This window comes from Scyliorhinus torazame, chromosome 2 (assembly GCF_047496885.1).
Source record: "Scyliorhinus torazame isolate Kashiwa2021f chromosome 2, sScyTor2.1, whole genome shotgun sequence".
NCBI classification, from domain to species: Eukaryota; Metazoa; Chordata; class Chondrichthyes; order Carcharhiniformes; family Scyliorhinidae; genus Scyliorhinus; species Scyliorhinus torazame.
Genome location: NC_092708.1, coordinates 171004260 through 171024055, shown reverse-complemented (window position 1 = coordinate 171024055; position 19796 = coordinate 171004260). Strand labels below are relative to the sequence as shown.

Here is a 19796-nt window from a genome sequence, read left to right as displayed (position 1 = left end):
TCCTTTAAAACAGAGATGAGGAGGAATTTCTTCAGCCAGAGGGTGGTGAATCTGTGGAACTCTTTGCCGCAGAAGGCTGTGGAGGCCAAATCACTGAGTGTCTTTAAGACAGAGATAGATAGGTTTTTGATCAATAAGGGGATCAGGGGTTATGGGAGAAGGCAGCAGAATGGGGATGAGAAAAATATCAGACATGATTGAATGGAGGAGCAGACTTGATGGGCCGAGTGGATTAAATCTGCTCCTATGTCTTATGGTCTTGTGGTCTTATGGTCGTATGTCCCCTCATGCCAAGGTACACCATCACAAAAAACCTCTATGGCCCCTCATTCTCCCAATACCAAGCTATAGCACTTCTATGCCCATTCACCTACTATACACTTTTACTATATGCTTTTCACAGTAACTTCATTTGAAGCCTACTTGTGACAATAAGCGATTTTAATTTAATTTCATTTTCATTTCATTTCATTTCATTTCAGTTTCATTTCATTTCATTTCATACACTGTATAGAAGCTGAGAAACCTATAGTGATAGTATGTGTACTTTAAAAAAAAAACAGTCATTCATTGATAACTTTCCACTTTCCCCCCAGAAACGGAAGATAACACCATAAAATATAGGAGCAGAATTAGGCCATTTGGCCCACCGAGTCTGCTCCGCCATTTGATCATAGCTAATATGTTCCTCGTCCCCATTCTCCTGCCTTTTCCCCGTAACACCTGTTCCCCTTATTACTCAAGAATACCAGATTTGTGCATGAGGTGCTGTTAGCTACAGGGCTACAGTCCAAGAGCTGGAATGTGGAATTAGAACATAAGAACAAGGAGCAGGAATAGGCAATTTATCCTCTTGAGTCTGCTCCACCATTAAATACAATCATGGATGCTCTTATCACGGCTTCATTTCCACCACCCTGCCCAAAATTCTGCCTAACTCCTCCCTACAATTACCCACTGTCCCAGCATCCATCGCACTCTGGGGTAGCGAATTCCAGAGATTCTAACCCTTTGGGAGAAGTAGTTTCTCCACATCTCTGTTTTAAATTTGCCACCTCTTATCCTGAGACTATATGACCTCTCATTCAAGAATGCCCCACACGAAGAAGCATCTGCTCCACATCTATTTTATCCACACCTTTTATCATCTTATATATCTCAATTTTATCTCCCCTCATTCTTCTAAACTCTAGAGTATAAGTCTAAACTGCTCAATGTCTCTTCATAAGACAAACCCCTCATCTCTGGAATCAATCTAGTGAACCTCCTCTGAACTGCCTCCAATGCACTACATTCTTCCTCAAATAAGGGGCCCCAAAAAAGCTCCTACTTACTACAGGGCAATAACGGGTGACAATCCTCCAGATAATCCTCAATAGCTGAAAATGTAAGCACTCAAAACCACTTACCATTGTGTGAATAAACATTGTGAAATTGACCACAGAAATCAGAGAGCCAGAGCTGTCAATCAAACAATGTTTTTTCTGGGGCTCAGGTGTTTCCAAAGGCAAATGGATTTCTGGGCTCTCACTCAAAGATGCATCATGAGGCATGGGGCCATGAGGGGTCAGAGGGGTTGTTTAGAGGTCACATACATTGGCATAGGACATGAGGAGCCACATGGGTGTTTAAGAGGCATTACTTAGCATAGGAGGCTTGAAGGGCCTTTGGGCTGTGGTAGAGGGCTGAAACTGCAAGCACTCAAAACCACTTAGCATTGTGTGAATAAACATTGTGAAATTGACCATGTCAATCAAACAATGTTTTCTCTGGGGCTCAGGTGTTTCGAAAGACAAATGGATTTCTGGTCTCTCACTCAAAGATGCATCATGAGGCATGGGGCCTTGAGGGGTCATAGGGGTTGTTTGGGGGTGAAATACATTGGTATGGGACATGAGCAGCCACAGGGGTGTTTAAGACGCATTACTTAGCATCGGACGCATGAAGGACCATTGGGCTGTGGTGGAGGAGTGATAGCTTGGCATGGACAGCCACCTTGGCACCTAGCTGAGCCTGTGACTTGCTCCAACCTCTTTTCCAGGTTGGCTGGCCCAGCTCCAGCCTGCACCCGACCCCTGGCGATGAAGGTCCCACCTTTGTGGGCTTTTCCTCCTGAGATGAGTGGGCTGTGCAGGGAATTTTCTGAACTCCCGTTATCTGCCTCCGTGATGAAAATCCATGCCACTGTTTCTGTTTGAAGGCCCTTCATCAGAATTGGGAATTCTTGGAGATTTAACAGTTTGGTGGAAAGACAGGGAAAGTGAAAGAGAAGGAAAGAATAAATTGGAAAATTGGTGAAAGGCTGGAAATAAGGTCAGGTTTAATGACAAAAGGGATTATACTGCGGGACAAAAAAAGATAGTAATGATTCCAGTAAAGAAACATAAAATTTGTCCAGTGCCTTAAACCAAGGTGACTAGAGTGGGAAGGATTAGATAATCAAAGGAAGAACATCTTTGTTATTGTGCAAGGCAAATTGCCGGCGGGACGGCAACCACTCCGGCGCGGGGCTAGCCCCTAAAGGTGAGGGCTTGACCCCTAAAGGTGCGGAGAAATCCGCACCTTTGGGGCGGCCCGATGCCAGAATGGTTCACGCCACTCCATCCCGCCAGGACCCCCCGCCCCGCCGGGTAGGGGAGAATCCCGCCCCAGATCGGGGAACGTGCAGCCGAGGCCACACACAGCTCAGTTTTGTACAGTGGGGTGCGCCACTCACTGGAACTCCTTAGTGTAGCGAGTGATCGAGATGCCATTTTTAAATGGCGTCCTGATCTCCGAGGGCCCTGAAGTGGCACCCAGGTGGCATTGCCAGCTGGCAAGGGCACTGCCAGGGTGCAAGATTTGCAATGCCAATGTGCCAAGCTGGTATTTTCTGTTTGCTGGCAATGAGGCCGGAGTGCCCTGCGTTGTTGTTAGCGGGGGCTGTGTGGATTGCGGCGGGGGGGGGGGGGGTGTCCCATAGTTCTTGACGCGGGGGGGCCGACGGCACGTTGGGGGCCTCAGAGATCGGGATACTATTTAAAAATGGTGTCCTGATCTGTCGCTCCACTGAGGAGTTCCGGAAAGCGGAGTTCCTCCGTGCACAAAATGGTGCTATGTGCGGCCTTGGCCCTTATTTAACGTGAGTAGCATTTTCCAGATTTTCGGTGCTGCGACCGCCGGAAAACATGCGGCTAAACGCGCTCAAAATGGGATTTTGTTCGCTTTCAGTTGAATTGCGCCCTTAAAAAAAAGCCAATTGAAAAGACTAGCATTCATAAAATTTAAGATGCAAAAGACAATGAAGTGCTGTTATTGGGAGAAATTACACAATCAAATGGGAATTATTGCAGTGCAGACATTATGGTCAACAGACATAAAGCAAGCTTCAAATTAGACACTGGAGCAGGAGTTTCAGTTATTTCTGACACAACAGTGAATAAAGAAAGATTTACTCTTGTCATTGAGCATACAATTTCAAGGTCCTGGAGGCATTCAATTGAAGGTCAAGGGACAGTTCACCGGTATATTTCAGAACAAAGGAAGAGAAATCACAACAACTTTGTACGTGATCCACCATCAAGCGTTCTCACTATTAAGCCAAAAAGCTTGCACAAATAAACAACTCATCTGTAAAGTAGGAGGATTGGGAAGCCAGTAACACCTGAAATAATTCAGGACAAAATTTCCAAACACATTTAATGTCCTTGGGAAACTGAAAACAGTTTATCACATCAGACTTGGATCAGATTCCAAACCAAGGCACTCGCTCATCCTAAGGAAGTTCCACATCTACTTGCCCTGATGGTGAAGCAATAATTTGATTGATGCTGCACTAGGGAGTAATTGTTTCTGTAAAAAACCCTACATATAAGTGTTCTGGTAATAATCATTTAATCTCTATTATTGTCACAAGTAGGCTTACATTCACACTGCAATGATGTTACTGTGAAAAGCCCCTAGTCGCCACATTCAGGCGCCTATTCGGGTACACAAAGGGAGAATTGAGAATGTCCAATTCACCTAACAGCTCGTCTTTCGGAACTTGTGGGAGGAAACCGGAGCACCTGGAGGAAACCCACGCAGACACGGGGAGAACGTGCAGACTCCGCACAGGGAGTAATTATTCCTGTAAAAAAAACAACATGCTAGTGTTCTGGTGTGGTTCCAGTACCAAAACCAAATGGCTCACGATGAACCTGTGTTGAAAAAATTGTGCAAATGGAGAACAACCCAGTGATGTTTGGGGATGGGAGTCTGACAAAGCTGGCAGAAGGTTTAATTTTTACCAAACTAGATTTAAAAACTTTTGCTGACTACTTCTGGATGAGGAATCCAATCTACTGACAACACTACTGACAACCTTTTGCGAGATATAGCTTCAATCGACTACCTTTTGGTTTCACATCAGCACCAGAGATTTTTCAGAGGATGATAATTATTCTAGAATGATTAGAAGGGGTCAGCAGTCTCATGCATGGGTCCACTACATCAGAGCATGATATCAGAGATTGAGATTTGGGAGATTCCATGCTACAAACGAGTGTGTCCAAGAAAGAAACCAAATTACAACAGACACATTGTACCCCATTGCTGTTGAAAAATCTGAACAAGAGGACATACATTTTGTCAAAGACGTGGAGTTCTATACTTCATTGACCACAAAATTACTACGAACAACAATACAGAGATTAAATAAAATTCGAAAGAATCAACAAGCAGATGAAGAATGTGCTCAAATTTGAAAATACAGCGGAAACGAATGTCCAGGATGTTCCAAATTATCTCATCCTTCAGCAATACTCCAAGCAAAGAAAATATCTCAGTCTTGTTGTTGGCCTACTGATTTATGAAGAGAGATTGGTTATACCTAGAGCCTCAGATCTGACATCCTTCGGAGAACACAACAGGGATACCTGGGCATTGCAAAGAGTCATGCCAGATTGTGAAATTCTGTTTGACAGCCAGCAATCTCAAAATCATCAGAAGAAATGATTTCAAACTGCATGACCTGAGCAGTCCACTGCCAGGAGCAAAGCAAATCACTGGCAGTATCCTCCTTTCCAACCAGATGGGGGGAATGTCTTGAATGGATTGTTTTGCGCTCAAAGGAAAGACATTTGTTGTCATTTTTAACTATTACCCCAAATAGATTGAGTTTATTGTTTGCATGTTCCCACCACAGAAGCTGTCATTACATTGCTAAAAGGAGTTTTTGCCATGTACAGCATTCCAGACCATATCATTTCAGACAATGGCCCTTAATTTGCCAACAAATGTTTCAAGTAACTCACAAAAGCAAATAGGTTTGTCCACATGACTAGCTCGCCAAGAAAGTCTCAAGCTAACGGGTCAGGTCAAAAGAGAAGTATGAACGGTGAAAGAAAAACGACAAAATGAAATTGGCACAGGTGAGATATCAATTCGACACTGATCTAGAATGTTCTGGCACAATTTCTGACTGGCCCAACCACATTTACCACTTTACATTCTTTTCGGATAGTCTATTTATCCTGTCTCAATGGTACAATATCTCCTTCACCTGGTACTGGTGCCAGTGTCCAATAAAATAGAAGCCTTAACTTTTGCGGGCAGGCCAAGCACCCCCAGCAGCGCTGCCCGGCCCGCGCATCCACCTGCAAGGGATGCGATAAAAAGGGCCATTTCGTGGTGGTATGCCAGGCCCTTGCGGTCGCCGCTGTCTCCGGCGGCGAATGCGGACCGCCACTACAAACCTCTCCACGGTCCCCGTATGACAGAGGGCGCCGCCATCTTCCTACTCCAGGGCTACGTGCGGCCCCCGGGCGCCGCCATCTTGTCCCGCGGACGCCACGCTCGATGGATGGGCGCCGCCATTTTGTGCACCCCCAACCATGTGCGACCAATGGGAGCTGCCATCTTGGATGGACTCCCAGCTCGGCAGACCGCACACCGGTTGAAGAGAACACTCAACTGCTGAGATTAGCCTCGGTGACCCTGGATCAGTCCCGACCTCGAACACTCTCAACTGCTACAACAACAGTACTAATCAACGGGCAAGAGACGTCCTGCTTAATCGACTCTGGGAGCACGGAGAGCTTCATACACCCCGACACGGTAAAGCGCTGTTCTCTCCTCGTCTACCCCGTTAATCAAAAAATCTCCCTGGCCTCCGGTTCCCACTCATTTGAGATAAAGAGGTTTTGTGTAGCAAACCTCACGGTCCAGGGAAGGGAGTTAAAAAATTACCGGCTCTACGTCCTTCCCCACCTCTGCGCGGCCACACTCCTAGGTTTAGACTTCCAGTGTAATCTTCAAAGTCTAACTTTCAAATTCGGCGGCCCTGTACCCCACCTCACTGTCTGCGGCCTCGCGACCCTCAAGGTCGATCCGCCTTCCCTGTTTGCGAACCTCACCCCGGATTGCAAACCCGTCGCCACCAGGAGCAGACGGTACAGTGCCCAGGATCGGATCTTTATTAGGTCAGAGGTCCAAAGGCTACTGAGGGAAGGAGTCATTGAAGCTAACAACAGTCCCTGGAGAGCTCAAGTAGTGGTGGTAAAGATGGGGAGAAGCATAGGATGGTCATCGACTACAGTCAGACCATCAACAGGTTTATGCTGCTGGACGCGTACCATCTCCCCCGCATATCCGACCTGGTAAACAGGATCACGCATTACAAGGTCTTCTCCACGGTGGATCTTAAGTCCGCCTACCACCAGCTCCCCATCTGCACTAGTGACCGCAAATACACTGCCTTCGAGGCAGATGGGCGGCTCTATCACTTCTTATGGGTTCCCTTTGGTGTCACCAACGGGATCTCGATCTTCCAGCGCGAGATGGACTGAATGGTTGACCGGTACGGTTTACGGGCAACATTCCCGTATCTCGATAATGTCACTATCTGCGGCCACGACCAGCAGGACCACGACACCACCTCCGAAAATTCTGGAAAATTCCTCCAGATCGCAAAGATCCTTAACCTTACATATAACAAGGATAAATGCGTGTTTAGCACTGACCGCCTAGCCATCCTCGGCTACGTAGTGTGAAATGGAGTTATAGGCCCTGACCCTGAACGCATGCGCCCCCTTATGGAGTTCCCCCTCCCTCACTGCTCCAAGGCCCTGAAGCGCTGCCTAGGATTTTTCTCTTACTATGCCCAGTGGGTCCCCAACTATGTGGACAAGGCCCGTCCCCTGATCCAATCCACAGCTGTTCCCCTGTCGATAGAGGCCCGCCAAGCCTTCAGCCGCATGAAAGCAGGCATTGCAAAGGCCACGATGCACGCCATCGACGAATCCCTCCCCTTCCAGGTCGAGAGTGACGCGTCTGACGTAGCTCTGGCGGTCACCCATAACCAAGCGGGCAGACCCGTGGCCTTCTTCTCACGTACCCTCCATGCTTCTGAAATCCGCCACTCCTCAGTCGGAAAGGAGGCTCAGGCCATAGTAGAAGCTGTGCGTCATTGGAGGCATTACCTGGCCGGCAGGAGATTCACTCTCCTCACTGACCAACGGTCGGTTGCTTTCATGTTCGATAATGCACAGCGGGGCAAGATAAAAAACGATAAGATCTTGCGGTGGAGGATCGAACTCTCCATCTACAACTACGAGATCTTGTATCGTCCCGGGAAGCTAAACGAGCCTCCTGATGCCCTGTCCCGCGGCACATGTGCCAACGCACAAGTGGACCGCCCACGAGCCCTCCACGAGGACCTCTGCCACCCGGAGGTCACTCGCTTTTTCCACTTTATCAAGACCCACCACCTGCCCTACTCCATCGAGGAGGTCATGACAGCCACCAGGGACTGCCAAATCTGCGCGGACCGGCCAGAGAAAGCGCACCTGATAAAGGCTTCCCGTCCCTTTGAACGCCTCAGCATGGACTTCAAAGGCCCCCTCCCCTCAACCGACCGCAACACGTACTTCCTGAACGTGATTGACGAGTACTCCCGGTTCCCATTCGCCATCCCCTGCCCCGACATGACCGCACCCACCGTCATCAAGGCCCTCCATAGCATCTTTGCACTGTTTGGGTTCCCCGCTTACATACACAGTGATAGGGGGTCCTCCTTTATGAGCGACGAACTGCGTCAATTCCTGCTCAGCAAGGGCATCGACTCGAGCAGAACGACCAGTTACAACCCCCGGGGTAACAGACAGGTAGAGAGGGAGAACGGAATGGTTTGGAAGGCCGTCCTACTGGCCCTATGGTCCAGGAGTCTCCCAGTCTCCTGCTGGCAGGAAGTACTCCCGGATGCCCTCCACTCCATCCGGTCACTGCTTTGTACCACAACCAACCAAACACCTCACGAATGTCTCCTTGTCTTCCCCAGGAAATCCTCCTCTGGGACCTCGCTCCCGACCTGGCTGGCAGCTCCCGGACCCATCCTGCTCCGAAAACACGTGCGGGCGCACAAGTCAGACCCGTTGGTCGAGAGGGTCCATCTTCTCCACGCTAACCCCCAGTACGCCTACCTTTAAGCACAACCCTGACGGCCGACAAGATACGGTCTCCCTACGAGACCTGGCGCCCGCCGGAGCCCCACGCACACCCCAGTCACCAGTCCCACCCTCCCTCCCACCAGTGCACCTTACAAGAGGATCGGTCCTTCCGCCAGCCCCGTCTAGGCCCCCCGCACCCACCGAAGCACCCCACAGACGCTCCCTTCCCAGGTCAACTGTTTTCCCCACCAGCGCCGTCTAGGGGTGTCGAAGCTGCCACAGAGATCGAGGCCACGCTCCCAGAGTCACAGATGCCCGAACCTCCACCGGAGTCACCACCGAAGCTTCGACGATCACAGAGGAGGACCAGGGCCCCCGATCGACTGATTGCTTCATTTTAAAGTGTATAGTTAATTATGAATCATAAATTGTAAATAGTAAATAAAACAGTTACAAAACGCTGTACGGAGGTATTACGGTACCTCCATAACTATAATTTCTACCATGTTACCATGTTGTAATATCAGGCCACCACCCCTGCTGGACTCTTTTTTAACAGGGGGTGAATGTGGTAGTCTGTGTTGAGGTATTACGGTACCTGGTAATGCTGGAACACCATTGATAGATATTGAATGTTTCCTATTGGTCAAGCTGTATGGTAGCTCCGCCCTGCTAGGCGGAGTATAAGAGCCCGTGCCGTCCCCCCAGCCTTCATTCTGTACCTGAGCTGCTGGGGGAAACATCTAGCTTATTAAAGCCTTCAGTTGGACTACAGAGGGGGTGAAGAGGGGGAGGGGGTGGGGGTGCAGAGAAGGGGGGGAAGAGGCAAAAAGGGGGAGACAGGGAACAACAGCGGGGAAACAGATGGGTGGGAGAGGAGAGGGAATGAAAAGCCGGAGTGTGAGCACAGGAAATGACAGAAACCACGGCCAACACAGTAACAGAGAGCAAGAAAACACGAAAGAAAGACGGAACCAACAGCCGAAGCACAGGTGAACAGGAGAAGCAAGCAACAACACCAGATCCATTCTCGTAGAGCTCTCTCAGTACTGGATATAATTACTGTAACTGTCTCTCCAGTCCCCAAATGTATATATATATACCTCCCCAGTTTGTTCCCCCCCACACAAACATCTTTCTACTTATCTGTTAAACGTGATTTTGCTAACTGTATAGAGTTGCTGTTTTTGAGTTGATGTACAATACCTTACCAGCCTTTTCTATTTTATTCTGTGTACATATCTGTACATAGATTATGTTCTAAACCCCAATAAAAAAACTTTCAAAAAAAACTATACAGTCTGTACAGATTGTTTCCCTTTCTCAACCCCCCACCCCTGCGACGAGCAGTTCCTCAGACATGGTCACAAACATCCCCCACCTTTTCTCAACCCCCCCCCCCCACCGAGCCCCTTAACTCATACTTTACCTTCTCCAACCACAGGAAGTCGGACAAGTCACCCAACCATGCTGCTGCCCCGGTGGCGATGCCGACCGCCACTCCAGCAAACGTCGTCGCCGTGCAATCAGAGAGGCGAAGGCCACGACATCGGCCTTCCTCCTCTCCATGAGCTCCGGCTTCTCTGAAACCCCAAATATCGGCACCAAAGGGTCCGGGTCCACTTCCTCCTCCACTATCCTGGCTAAGACCAACTGGTCCACAACACACGCTATCACCCTGTCCCTACACTCATCCCAAGAGCATCTCACCAACAAGGACTCCTACATCAGACACCTATTTATTGACTCCGCCTTCAACACCATAATCCAGCCAAGCTCATATCAAAGCTCCAAAACCTAGGACTTGTCTCCTCACTCTGCAACTGGATCCTTGATTTTCTGACCCACAGACCTCAATCAGTAAGAATAAACAAAAATACCTCCTCCACAATATTCCTCAATACTGGGGCTGCTTACTTAATGAGTTATTCATTATTAGTGTCACAAGTATGATTTCTTTTAACACTGCAATGACGTTACTGTGAAAATCCCCTAGTCACCACACTCCGGCGCCTGTTCGGGTACACAGAGGGAGAATTCAGAATGTCCAATTCACCTAACAAGCTCGTCTTTCCGGGACTTGTCGGAGGAAACCGGAGCACCCGGAGGAAACCCCGCAGACACAGGACCCAAGCCGGGAATCAAACCTGGGACCCTGGCGCTGTGAAGCCATAGTGCTAATCACTACGCTACCATGCTGCCCACAAAGCCAATGTCAGGAGTGGGATTCGAACCCGGGCATCCAGAGGAGATGGCAACCTGAACTCAGCGCCTTGGACCGCTCGGCCATCCTGACCCACTTAGCCCCGTACTATAGTCCATGCCCACACGTGACTGCGTGGCAAAATTTGGTTCCAACTCCATCTACAAGTTTGCTGATGATACGACCATAGTGAGCCGGATCTCGAATAACGACAAGTCAGAATACAGGAAGGAGATAGAGAACCTAGTGGAGTGGTGCAATGACAGCAATCTATTCCTCAATGCCAGCAAAACTAAAGAGCTGGTCATTGACTTCAGGAAACAAAGTACTGTACACTCCCCTGTCAGCATCAGTGAGGCCGAGGTGGAGATGGTTAATGGCTTCAAATTCCTAGGGGTACACACCACCAAAAATCTGTCCAGGTCCACCCACATCGACGCTACCACCAAGAAAGCACAACAGCGCCTATACTTCCGCAGGAAATTAAGGAAATTCGGCATGTCTACACTGACTCTTACAACTTTTACAGATGCACCATAGAAAGCATCCTATCTAGCTGCATCACAGCCTGGTATGGCAACTGCTCGGCCCAAGACCGCAAGAAACTTCAGAGAATCGTGAACATAGCCCAGTCCATCACACGAACCTGCCTCCCATCCATTGACTTCATCTACACTTCCCGCTGCCTGGGGAAAGCGGGCAGTATAATCAAAGATCCCTCCCACCCGGCTTACTCACTCTTCCAACTTCTTCCATTGGGCAGGAGGTACAAAAGTCTGAGAACACGCACGAACAGACTCAAAAACAGCTTCTTCCCTGCTGTTACCAGACTACTAAACGACCCTCTTAAGGACTGACCTCATTAACACTACACCCCTGTATGCTTCACCCGATGCCGGTGTTTATGTAGTTACATTGTGTATCTTGTGTTGCCCTACTATGTATTTCCTTTTATTTTATTTTATTTTCATGTACTTAATGATCTGTTGAGCTGCTTGCAGAAAAATGCTTTGCACTGTACCTCGGTACACGTGACAATAAACAAATCTAATCCAAGACCGCAAAGATTCCCGCCCAGAACCTTCCTAATTTTTCACGTCTTCAAAACATGTACGCGCGATTCGCTGGCCCCCGCCCTCACCTCTCACTCTCATCTGCTACCCCCTGAAAGACCCACTCATTCTCGCCCGAGTCATGTGTGCACTGTGCACCACCTTAAACTGTATCAGGCTCATCCTTGCACAAGAGGAGGTCCTGTTTACCCTACGCAGTGTCTCACTCCATACTACCCCATTGATCTCCCCTCCCAACTCCGCTTCCCATTTCTCCTTGATCTTCACCACCTGCTCTCCTCCGTGCTCCCCCAGCCAATTGTACATAGCCACAATTCTTCCCTCCCCTTCCACATCCGGAAACATCAGTCGCTCCAGCAGGTTGTATCCCGGCAATCTAGGGAACCCCCTCCAGACCTTTCGCACAAAGTCCTTAACAGGCAGATACTTGAACTCATCCTCCTCGGCAGCTCTATCCTTTCACTTAGCTCCTCCAGACTGGCGAACCCTTGCTCCAAACACAGATCTCTTACCTTGACCAGCCCCACTTCCCTCCACCTCCTGTATACACTACACATCTGTCCCGCTCAAACCCATGATTCTCGCACAGCGGCGTTAGCACCGACATACCTTTCACTCTGAAATGCCTCCTCAACTAATTCCATAACTTCACCGTGGACTGCACACCAGGCTCCCTGAATACCTACTTGGAGCTATTGGCAATGCTGCCATTACCATAGCCCTCAAACTAGACCCCTTACAAGATTCCTCCTCCATCCTAACCCACTCTACCCCTTCTCCTTCCCACCACCGCTGCACCTTGTCCACATTCACGCACAATAATAATGAAGCACGTTCGGCAATGTCAACCCCCCCTGCTGCCTCTGTATCTGTAGCAGTGTCCTGCCCACCCTCGACACCTTCCCCACTCATACAAAGTCCGAAATGATCGGGTCCACTTTCTGAAAAAAGGCCTTTGGTATAAAGATCGGGAGAGCCTGAAAGATAAACAAGAACCTCGGCAGAATATTCATTTTCACTTCTTGGACCTTCCCGGCAACATTAAGTGCCGTGTATCCCACCTTTTAAGATCCTCCCTGACCTCTTCCGTCAGCTTTGTTGAGTTCCACTTTATTTGTAACACTAATAAAGATTATTATTATAATCAATTCACCTCTATTCAACTTTGTGGCTGCAGGATGAATGTGGAGAATTTACTCTCAGACATCAAAATGAGGGAATTTACAGTGCAGAGGTCGAACTTTAAAGTCAAAGGCAACTATGATCAGTGGTTGATACGTGGGCGGCAGGGTAGCACAGTGGTTAGCACTGTTGTTTCACAGCACCAGGGTCCCAGATCCGATTCTTTGCTTGGGTAACTGTCTGTGCGGAATTTGCACGTCCTCCCTATGTCTCTGCGGGTTTCCTCCAGGTGCTCCAGTTTCCTCCCACAAGTTCTGCAAGACATGCTTGGTAGGTGAATTGGACATTCTGAATTCTCCCTCAGTGTACCTGAAGAGACTCCAGAGCATGGCAACTAGGGGCTTTTCACAGTAACTTCATTGAAGTGCTAATGTGAGCCTACTTGTGACAATAAAGATAATAATAATTCTTCTTATTATATGTGAATGCTGCAAAACAATTGCATACAAAGGCAGTTATAAATCACATCCAACTCCATTGAGTTGAAGTTTATGGGAAATTGTTGCTAACTTTTGGTTGGCTCTTAATTCGTAATTTGCTCTGTTTGTTTATCCTTTGCTCTAGATTGCCAGGTATCTTTATGATACCGCCACAAGGTTCAAGTCCTATACTCCCGGGACCTGTTTCCTCATTGTTACAGAATTCGCTCCAAAGGGGCCATCCTTTCCCTTTGAGGTACTTCCTGATTTCCTCTTCCCAAACAGGACATTGTCCTACTCTACTGCTGCTGGTCGCTGCGACCATGAATTCTTCTGGGTTCATGAGGCGTTGCATTGCCTGCATTGCCATCTTTCCTCTCTAAATACTCTTTTAAAATTTGGAACAAGGGGTATTAAGGCGGTGTTGTAATTACGGGTACGGCTTTCGCTATTTTCCGGAATACAAACTCCCGACAATTTTGTCGCAACAAAAAATCTATCAGTTTTACCTTATAGCCCTGTTAGTTACGCATGCATTTAACACACTTCCAAATTATGAGGATTGATCAGAACTGCTTGAACACTTGTGGTTTTCTGTTCCCAATTGGATTTCTAATTCAAATTTTGGGTTCTCCTGGAGTGGTTAAGCCACTTCTAAGTTGGGTCACGTCAGGATGTCGCCAGTAATATGTTGCTAACTTTTGGTTGGCTCTTAATTCGTAATTTGCTCTGTTTGTTTAACCTTTGCTCTAGAGTTGCCAGGTATCTTTATGATACCGCCACGGGGTTCAAGTTCAAGTAATGATCAATAACTCAACACACCAATTAGTAAGATTCAAATCAAAACACATTTATTATACACAGTAAATCACTACTCATGCATAAACTCTACTTTCTAGACTATTCCTATTACTAAAAGGCCTATACTTAGCTTCGGAATTGGCCCACCAGGTCAGGGGAACAAATGGCCTTTCGTTCAAGCCCTGAGTCTGCAGGATTCAAAAACTGGTATGGACTTGTAGCTAGGAGCGCCTATCTCGTAACGAGCGTTGTCTGGAGACTTACTTGGTTGATGCGGCAGCTTCGACAGGTCACTCTCACGGGTTGATTCAAGTTGCTGAGTGACCCTGCCAAAGAAGGATGATTTGAACTTGGGGGCTTTATTTTATAGCCCCAGGGGCTTCCCGCCCTTCGGGGTGGACCCCGTACCTGGTTCCAAATGATTGGACTGCGTTCCGATCATTTGGATCGATTTCTCCAATACTGGAGTTGTTCCCTGATTGCTGGGTGGTCCCTAAATGTCCGTTGGCCTTCTTTTGTTTTGGCTCCTGCTGGCGCCGAGGAGTCTGGCTTGACTTTATTCACCTTAAGTGTTGCAATTGTGCCTTGCAATTGCTCATTACTATGCAGCTGGCTGCTGGTTTCAGTGCTGTCTGGTTTTTGCAAGTTTCAATACACATGATTTCTGCACTTGCTAGTCTTTGCCTGTGTTGGCTGAATTTCCCTTCAGTCTTTGCGGTTCTCCATTTTAAGTCGGGAAGTGGCCAACCCAGGTGGCTACAAAATGCAATTTGAGGAACAGCCATTCTACATTTATACAACAACTCAAGGCATGGATATCTATGACCAAACTAGATGTTACCCAACATTGTTATCAAGTTGGTAGCAGGCATAGATTCCTATGCTGCATTTCAGAAACAATTGTTAGAAATCCATTTCGGATCATAATTGTCAGAATATTAAAATGAATATCTAGGACGGAATCTGGATTTCATCCCTAGTTTCTCCCCCTTCCTCCCAACCAAAGAACAATTAAAATGAAGTAAATGCAAATTCAAAAGAATCGATGACACATCAGGTGTCGTTCAGGTGTTTCTTTGTCATGGTCATGAGGTGTTTTGTTTCTTTTCTTGCTGACTTTCAGTCCTGAATCATTAGACTAACAAAGGTACAGTCCACTGCAGCATTTCTGCCCAGTACATAAATACCGAGCTGTGTGAAACGGTGAAACATTGTCAGTTACTCATCTAGCTGTGAGCTCAGAATGGGAAAGGCAAGATGGACTCTTTTTGTTTCTATGACTGATACTCTTTTATTTTGAGTTTCATCATTATTTATCAGATATCTCTACTTTCTGCATTAATGACTGAAAATGTTGTGTTTTTACTTTAGATTATCTTTTACGAGGACAGGAACTTCCAGGGCCGGCACTATGAGTGCAGTAATGACTGTGCTGACCTGTCCCCTTACTTCAGCCGCTGTAACTCCATGCGTGTCATGAGTGACTGGTGGGTGATGTATGAGAAATCCAATTACATGGGATACCAGTATGTTCTGAGCAGGGGAGAATATCCTGACTACCAGCGCTGGATGGGATTCAATGACAGCATCGGGTCATGTCGCACCTACCCATATGTAAGTTACAATTTCTATGTATTGATAACTACTCTGGTCAGCAATAGGGCTTATGAAATGAAATTAAAATGAAAATCGCTTATTGTCACAAGTAGGCTTCAAATGAAGTTACTGTGAAAAGCCCCTTATGGAATAGAGAGTGATGTCCATACCATATTTGTACCATATGCTTTAGGTTGCTGCTAACTTTATAAGTCTGGTTAATTGGACAATTTATTTGCTTGTACTAATCATGTATAAGAAATGAACTATTATCTGCTTTGATGATGTGCAATGTTGCGGTGGGCACCCGACTGTTATTCTGAAAGCTGCTAATCCAAACACGACTGTCAGTACAGTTAAGGCTATTAGCACTCAGAGGAAGGTGGAAACATGGATCAGGGAAAATCTATTTCAACATCGAGTTCTTTCTTCTTTCAAAATGTTTTGAATTCAATCCATCGAACCCAATTATTAATCGCCTCAGCTAATACGCCACAAACAAAATCCCTGATCTTTGAAGATAATCGAGCAAACGCCCAAAGGATCCATAGGTTTGAATTGTTGTTATCCTTATTATTGAACTTGGCTTACTGTTGACAATGTTCTGACCTTTACCCTCTCCTATTTATGGACTGAGAACACAAACACCAATGTGCTGTGAACAGGCAATGGTCCTCAGACCTATAGTCATTACAATTGGCATCATTTGTAACATCTGCCAGAGCCTCTTGGAATAACTGGACATAGGCCTGGTCCCAGCTGAAGTGCTGTCTCGGAACAAATTCTCTGCGTTGCTATTGTGAAGCCTCTCCCCGGCCCCTAAAAGCAAAGAGTTGAGGAGAACAGCGGTTGTGTTTCTGGGCTAATAAATCAAGGGCCTTGACTAATAATCTGCAGTTAAAATATGCCAATGGCTGCTGGGAAATTAAAATTCAGTTAGTTTAACAAATCATGAATAAAAAGCTAGCATTAATAATATCGACCATGTTCTGGATTGTTTTAAAAACCATTTTGAGCCCTTTACGGAAGGAAATCTGCCATCCTTATCTGGTTGCAATGTGATTCTTGAGCCACAGCAACGCTGCCTCCTAAAATGGTTCAGCAAGCCAGTCAGTTGTCAAGGGCAACCACCTTCTCAAGATCCTTTGCCTCAGCTACCCCTTGAGACTTAAAAAACTTAAAGGATGGTCAGCAAGTAGGTGTATGACTAACTACCTAGCTGGAAAAACACAACAGTTCTGCCAGCATCTATCAGGAGAGAAACACGAGTCCATGATTCCAAACTTTTAATGTTCCTCTCCTGTTAGATGCTGTCAGACTTGCTGTGTTTTTCCAGCTTCCTTTGTTCTTGTATCAGATTGCAACATCCACAGTATTTTGCTTATTTTAACAATTGTGGGCCCCACTTCGGGATGCAGAGCTGAGATTTTAACGCTTTAAGACAGTACTCTAATCCTTCCCGGCCAATGCTCCTCAGCAAGCGGAAGCGGCCCCCTAGGCTGCCAATGGAATATATATTGTGGAATTCTTACCTGATCCCATGAGCTTTGGTGTGTGTAATGGCCGAGATTTGGAACAGGATCTCTTTGACACTTATCCACCAGATTTTCAGCATTTCAGTCTTTACTTGTGCTATAACTTGTTAAACTCTTAAAGTTTCCCAATGAAATATTTATCCAGGTTAGTTGTTGGAACAAAGCTACACAATCTCAATACCTGACCCCAAGATTTTGTTTTAATATCTGGCACTTAATGGTGATGGCTGAGTATTTGGAGGCAATCAGGGTGGTAGGGGGACAGTGGGTTTCTTTTGAATTTCTCTTTCACTGTTGGTTTACACACAATTAAAATGTTTCTCAGTTGAGGAACTAATCATTTATATCGATGAACTAGACTCAAATCTCCACAAATATTTCGCTATTTTCAACATAACAATGAAAATGAATAGTGGCAAGCAGGTTATAATAGAACTATTCATTCAGCAACTGTCACAGAATCACAGATAATAGAGTGTAGAAGAGGCCCTTCAGCCCATTGACTCTGCGCAGGCACATGAAAAACACCTGACCAATCTAATCCCATTTGCTACCACTTGGCCCATAGCCTTGAATGTTATGCCGTGCCAAGTGCTCATCAGGTACTTTTTAATGGGTGTGAGATAATCTGCCCTACCACCCTGCCAGGCTGTGCATATTTACTATGTGCAAAAACTCAACGATAAGTTATTTTTGTTCAACTTCCTCCCTTTTCCACATATCACTAAATGTACAATATCATATTATCTCTGTTGCAGTACCAAGGTGGAAACTACAGAATGAAGATTTACGAAAGGCCTGACTTTGGAGGACAGATGATGGAATTCATGGATGACTGTCCATCTGTCTACGATCGTTTCCGTTACCGTGACATCCACTCCTGCCATGTGATGGACGGTTACTGGACCTTCTATGAACATCCCAACTACAGAGGCCGACAGTACTTCATGAGACCCGGTGAATACAGGAGATACAGTGACTGGGGCGGCTTCAACTCAACTATCGGATCTTTCAGGCGCATGAGGGACTTTTAAAATGGCGATGAAAATCTGACTTCACCTGAAACATGTTAAGGATTAATAAAATACAATTTACTTGACTAGTACTTTGCATATGTAATTCATTAAACTGTTTTATGACTTGGATAATATATAACATTTGGATTGAAGTGAAGGAAATAATCTTGCGTATATAATTGGCCTTGTTGAGACATGGGGCGACATTCTCCGACCCCCCGCCGGGTCGGAGAATCGCCGGGGGCTGGCGTGAATCCCGTCCCTGCCGGTTGCCGAAGTCTCCGGCACCAGAGATTCGGCGGGGGCGGGAATCGGGCCGCGCCGGTTGGCAGGCGCCCCCCCCCCCGCTCGATTCTCTGGCCCGGATGGGCCGAAGTCCCCCCGATAAATTGCCTGTCCCGCCGGCGTAAATTAAATCACCTATCTTACTGGCGGGACAAGGCGGTGTGGGTGGGCTCCGGGTCCTGGGGGGGGGCGCGGGCGATCTGGCCCCAGGGGGCGCCCCCACGGTGGCCTGGCCCGCGATCGGGGCCCACCGATCCGTGGGCGGGCCTGTGCCGTGGAGGCACTCTTTCCCTTCCGCCTCCGCCACGGTCTCCACCATGGCGGAGGCGGAAGAGACTCCCTCCACTGCGCATGCGTGGGAAACTGTCAGTGGCCGCTGACGCTCCCGCGCATGCGCCGCCCCGAGATGTCATTTCCGCACCACTGGCGGGGCAACAAAGGCCTTTTCCGCGAGCTGGAGGGGCGGAAATTCCTCCGGCGTTGGCCTAGCCCCTCAATGTTGGGGCTCGGCCCCCAAAGATGCGGAGCATTCCGCACCTTTGGGGCGGCGCGATGCCCGTCTGATTGGCGCCGTTTTGGGCGCCAGTCGGCGGACATCGCGCCGTTTCAGGAGAATTTCGCCCCATATCTGGAGTATTGTGTGCAGTTTTGTTCTCCTTACCTAAGAAAGGATATACTGGCCAGAGAGAGAGCACAATGAAGGTTCATCTGACTGATTCCTGGGATGGCAAGATTGTCGTATGGGGAGAGATTGAGTTGACTGTGTCTGTATTCACTGGAATTTAGAAAAATTAGAGGGGATCTATTACAACATATAAAATGCTGACAGGGCTGGACAGACTGGAAGCAATGATGTTGTTTCCTCTGACTGAGGTGTCTGGAACAAGGGGTCACAGTCTTAGGATACAGGCTAGGCAATTTCGGATTGAGATGAGGTGAAACGTCTTCGCTCAGACGATGGTGAATGTGTGGAATTCTCTAACACAGGAAGCTGTGGAGGCCAAATCAGTGAATATATTTAAGAAGGAAATAGATTTCTAGACTCGAAAGGTGTCACGGGGAATGGGGAGAGTGCGAGAGTATGGCTTGAGATAGAGGCTCAGCTGTGATCATATTGAATGACAGAAGAGCAGATTCAAAGGGCCGAATGGCATGTTCCTGCTCCTAGTTTTTATGTTTTTGAGGTTCTTAATTAATCATTTTGGGAATACAGAGCTTGGGTATTTCTGGAGAAAGAGACATGCTATTAAAGCTTTTTTCTTGTACTCATTAGGATAGGTC

At 47.3% G+C, this 19796-nt stretch overlaps 1 protein-coding gene across 1 annotated transcript; it reads left to right on the top strand.

Moving 5' to 3' along the window:
- Positions 1-15149: 15149 nt before the first annotated feature.
- On the top strand, positions 15150-18313 carry LOC140393579 (gamma-crystallin S-1-like). The gene is made up of 3 exons (XM_072479859.1): positions 15150-15335; positions 15455-15697; positions 17973-18313. The coding sequence occupies exons 1-3, from the start codon at positions 15327-15329 to the stop codon at positions 18246-18248; spliced, it is 528 nt and encodes a 175-aa protein (XP_072335960.1). The 5' UTR covers positions 15150-15326; the 3' UTR covers positions 18249-18313.
- Positions 18314-19796: the final 1483 nt, after the last annotated feature.